At 47.7% G+C, this 5000-nt stretch overlaps 1 protein-coding gene across 2 annotated transcripts in view; it reads right to left on the bottom strand.

Moving 5' to 3' along the window:
* The window catches only part of fam184ab (family with sequence similarity 184 member Ab), a 126816-nt gene that overhangs the window by 78093 nt on the left and 43723 nt on the right, over positions 1 to 5000 (bottom strand). For both annotated transcript variants that reach the window (XM_017456767.2, XM_017456770.3), the window contains 2 exons: positions 3134 to 3565; positions 2493 to 2915 (listed from right to left, as the gene is read on the bottom strand). In XM_017456767.2, the coding sequence (XP_017312256.1) occupies positions 2493 to 2915; positions 3134 to 3565 (855 nt within the window). The remainder of the gene's footprint in view (positions 1 to 2492; positions 2916 to 3133; positions 3566 to 5000) is intronic.

Genomic DNA, 5000 nt, shown 5'->3' with positions numbered 1-5000 from the left:
TTTCAGTTACCTACCCTCGTCCGGTTCAGGCTGTGGATATAAATATAATAACTGGGTTGTGATTTCCACCACTGTAACGTTAAAATTTTTATTAACCCTAACCCTCCCCATTGGCTATTATTCATACAATCTCGTCTGCTTCCTCTTATCAGAACATCCCAGCCTGATGGTTGTTCAGCACAACAGGAAGCCATCTCTGGCGTATTAACTGCCTTGTACGATACCACGTTCCGCAGACTGAATTACAAATAACAAAATGCATTGTGTAGGCTGGATTTCGGCGCTTTTTCTACCGTGTCGTTAGCTGAACGTTTAGAAAATTGATTTCCGAGCAGTTATTTTTCCTTCTCCCCGTTCGCTCGGAGACGGCCCGAAACCCAGGTGCGTTAATTAGGCTCTTAAATAACGTCTCCATTTCTCCACTCAGAAAGGGGTCCGAGGGATTTAACGACGGCGCGCTCATTAACGGGTGGCCGCGTGTGTACTGTACACGATCTGTGCGCCGCACTCTTTGAAGTTCGAATGAAAAGAAAAGATGAAAACACGTCTTCGTGTTCGCCACACGTCAGCGCTAAACTCTAACTGCGTGCGTTTGATTGATCAGTGATGCAGGATGTATTCGGTGTGTACTCTATATGGAACGAGGACGTAGAGGAGTCGGCTGGTTCCTCCGGATAGACACAAGAACGATGTCGACTCTGAAGGGGCGTGGTCACAGCAAGCGAAGCCGCGCCACAGCAAGTTGTCTTGTCGGAAAAGATCGTGTTTATGAGTCGAACGTACACGGACGCCACACACAAAGACGTAATTACAGGCGGGATTTTCTTTCGGCTCCGGGTTGTGGGCGTGTCGGGAAGAAAACATGGTGGAATCGACGGACGCGACGTCTGTAGTCGAGTCTAAATTTGTCGAAATTGAACGTTTACTCATCTCGGAAGCTGATTTCGGTTATTATGTGTTTGGTTTATGCAGCAAATTATTGAAATACAGGCAAACCGGTTAACGTTTAAGCACCGACAGGAGAGAAGCGGTTTGATTTGAGGCGTTGCATTGTACAATTACGATATAATGTCTAACGAGAAAGCTCACAGCGGCTTCGGATACCATGCGCATTCTTTCTTGTTCGTTTTCCAAGTAGACTTTAGTAATGGTTTGTGTACGTTCAGTTGCGAGGGGTCCATGGAGTAGCATAGAATCCCTTGCTGCAAACCGGAGTAAACAAAAGCTTTGCTATGAATTACCCGATGTTTATTTCGGCTCCTGTGTTAAAAATGTCGCGCGGTAAAAAGTGCCCGGCGTTCGCTCGTGGCGTGGATAAAAGTCGTCTTGGCTTGCGACTGGACAGATGATCTTGTAAACAACTAAAGAAGACGTGATGTGGTTTCAGACACAGCGAGCGAGGGTTTTTGAAGCCTGAAACCCATAAATGGACATTATACATTTTCTACAAGCCTAAGATTTAGACTGTAAGACTTCAGTAAATGGTATTTGGTCAAAGTCACTCGTCATCGTCAGGGAACTTGCGGACGTTGACGGATGTAGAAATCCCACTGTGGTAGGTGGGGGCGCGGTGTAGCGCAAATCTGCAGCGGGAGCGTGTGGGAGTGAGCAGATTAATGCGGCACACCTGTTTCTCATTAGTAGATGCTTATTTAACATACTGTTTTTCTTTCTTTCTCTCTCTCTCTCTCTCAGTGAGCGGGGCCAACGTATGCATGCGGAGGCACAGACAAAGTGTCCAACTTTATTGTTGATCTCCTACGCTAGTACATTGTGTCAGGATAGCAGAATAGCGAAAAAGACTAAGGGCGCGTCTCGATCAGCTCTCCAGGTGGTGAATCGGTATATAGTGTACACGAGTCGGGACGGTGGAAAGATCCCTGTCTCACTACACGTTAGGACACCGATGACTCGGTTTCCGGCGTCATGACGACGTACTCGCGATGTAAAACGTCACCGCTGGCGTTTATCAACACCACGCAGGACCGATATCTTTCTGATATCATACGTCGTATAAATTTGTTCGCTTCATCCTGTCACGGTGCTTCAGACAGGATCGTAGGCTCGCTTAAAGTTAAAAATCGCGAACGTACTGTGAGTAATCATGTCAGAGCGACAACGACGATAACAAGCTACTTATATTTCTAGTCGACGTTAGCGGAGAGTTCGTCCGCCGTTTTGTTTTGTTTCCGAGTTGAGAGGCTTCACTAACCATGACGTCATTTCCAGTAAGGGAACATAGTGAGCGTCGACGCTCCCTGGTTTTTGCGGTGCATTGTGGGATTTTTTTTTTTTTTTACAGAGCGGATGATCCAGCGCACTGGAAGGATTTAGCGATCGAGACAGAACTTAAAATGTCCGACTCCCCGATCGGCGTGCTGACTGCGGGACTCGGGAGCCGATTGAGACGCACCCTAAGACAGCACGTACGCTCGCCATTTAAACGCGGAAACCCGGAAACGTGTCAAAAATGTTAGCGTACAAATCGTTACCTTGATGTTGCTCTCGGCGGCGGTGAGCGAGGACTGCAGTTTGTGCGATTTCTCCTGGCTCTCTCTGGCCTCCTCTTGAACCCGCTGCAGCTCGGAGCGCAGCTTACCCAGCGTCTTCTGCAGCGCCGCCTCCTGCGCCTGGAACTCCTTCCTCAGCTCCGCTTCGGTCTTCTTCCAGGCCAGCAGGTTCTCGGCCGTCATCTGCTGCGTGCGCTTCATGGCCTCCAGCTCTCTCTCGTAGAAGGCCTGGGCCTTGTTCAGCTTGGCCTCGTACTCCTCCACCAGGCGCTTCTTGTCCTGCTTGAGCTCCTCCACCCGCTCCGTCAGAGCCTCCACCTCCTGCTTGTGCAGCTGGCTCAGCTTCTCTTGATCTTTGCTGTAGTTGGCGTTCTGGCTCTGGTGTGATCGCAGCAGCTCCTGGACCTGCACCAAAAAAAAAAAACCCCTCATTTGGTTCCTAAACGCAATTTTAGAAGTCGTTTTAAATGTTTACTGCGACTTACCATACATAAAGCATGTTATACAACGTTTACAGAGATACAGGGTGTTTTCAACAAAAGCTCTTCACTGGCCTTCTGAAGCTGTAGGAAGTGAAAGCGTACGTATGAATATAACTCGTAGCTGAAATGTGATATCAGTACCTCCTGTCTGTGTTCGGTGCGCAGCTCCTCCAGCGCCTGCCTCTTCTCCTGCTCAAACTGCGCCTGCACCTGAGCGAAGGCCCTCAGCTTCTCCTCGAAGGATCGCCGCATCTCCTCGACCTCACGCGACATGCTGACCACGCGCTGCGTGTGCTGCGCCTCCGTGCACAGCTGCATGTCCTCCACCCGCTGCCGGTACGACTCGAACTCGGCCAGCGCCTGCCGCTTCATCCTGTCGTGCACCTCCATGGATTCCTCCAGCGACTGGATGCGCCGCTTCAGGTCTATCTCGTCGCTGATCTTGCTCTTGTACTGCATGATCTTCTCGCGTGTCTCCGACAGGATCTGCTGCACCTCCTCTTCGTGGGCCTCTTTCAAGGTCTGGATAGCTGCCTCGTGCTCGTCGTTCTTTGTATTGAGCGCGTAAATCACCTGGTTTAGGAAAAGAGAGAGGTTTGAGACCGGGAACGGGCTCTGAGGGATTTGGGAAGACACCAAGCGTTGTTAAATAAAACTGCTAGCATGCGGCGGAGAGAAGGGTTTTTAGGTTCCCAGTGCACGAATAAAAGCTGTGCGCGTGTGTTGTAAAGAAATGAGAAGGCCACAGGGAACCTAAAACTGTGATTACCTCTTAATTACTTCGCTCGTGGACGCATGATATGAAGTTCGAATAAATGCTTTCCAAATCGAACTCTTATCGTATACAACCAACACGGTTCCTCCCACACGGCTTCAAACAATCTACGTCTTTACTTTACATACTGTGATTGTTCTGTTGAAATGGGCGTAGCCGACTGCGGATATCTCAGAGAAAGACTTCACGCTCATTAGAATATTAGACCACACCCACCCGGACAGTTTTCCGATCGGGTCTGTTTACCTGCTGTTTATACAACTGTTGTTATCCCCCCCCCTCCCCCTACAGATATTTTCTCAATCTGGATGTTTAATCAAAACACTCAACTCGGGTGTCATATAAACATTTGTTTATTATATGACACGATAGTCCATCTAAACTGACTTCCACCTAATCTCACCAGCATGCTTTTATAGCATCACACAGGTATTTTTTAATTCATTCGAAACACACCAAAAGATACTTATTTAGTATGAAGAGAAAACGCATTCGAACGTGTTTTCGCTCGTTGACACTTGGCTGTTTTTACGGTCATATATTTATTTACTTATTAATTAGGACAATCACAGAAGAGCTTAATATTAAATATGAACGTGCTCGGCGTTAAATACGCGTTAACCTTTCGCTTTTTCAGTCTGAGGACGTTTCGAAAAATATAGAAATTAGAGACACACATGACGAAAACGTAATTGAATCGTAAACACCAGATACGCTCCTCGTGACCAATAATACAATAATGATGAATAAATTCCCGAGGTTTATTTCTCCACAGGAATAAAAAGAACTCTTTCTTTTTTTTCTTTGGTTTTTGCCTGTTAATTTTCGCTGGAAATAAAATGCGACGTCTGATTTTGAGTCTGTTTTTTTCCAGTGTGTGTGTGTGTTTGTGTGTGTGTGTGTGTGCGCGTGTGCGTCACACTCCGGGAAGTCCACTTCCCTAATTGTCTGGCCAGAGAGTAATATTCTGCATGAACAGCTTTGGTCAAACAATGAGCAGAGCGGGGAGAAGGTGTCGTCTTGGTCTCGTAATGGCCGGTCTGTTCCGAGAGACACGAGAGCGGTCATTATCCTCACACGCCGCTTTCGCACCTGGCGCTTTGTGAGCACGGAGAACACAATGGGCTGGTGAGAAAAGCAGGTAGGTCTGAAAGTGCACTTCAGCTCATGGTATTGATGCAGGATCCTTTCTCCTTACAGAACTCATTGAAGAGCAGTAAAACACTATTTGGC

This window comes from Ictalurus punctatus, chromosome 25 (assembly GCF_001660625.3).
Source record: "Ictalurus punctatus breed USDA103 chromosome 25, Coco_2.0, whole genome shotgun sequence".
Classification (NCBI taxonomy): domain Eukaryota; kingdom Metazoa; phylum Chordata; class Actinopteri; order Siluriformes; family Ictaluridae; genus Ictalurus; species Ictalurus punctatus.
Note: the sequence above shows the minus strand (reverse complement) of the source record. Positions and strands in the feature narration are given on the sequence as shown.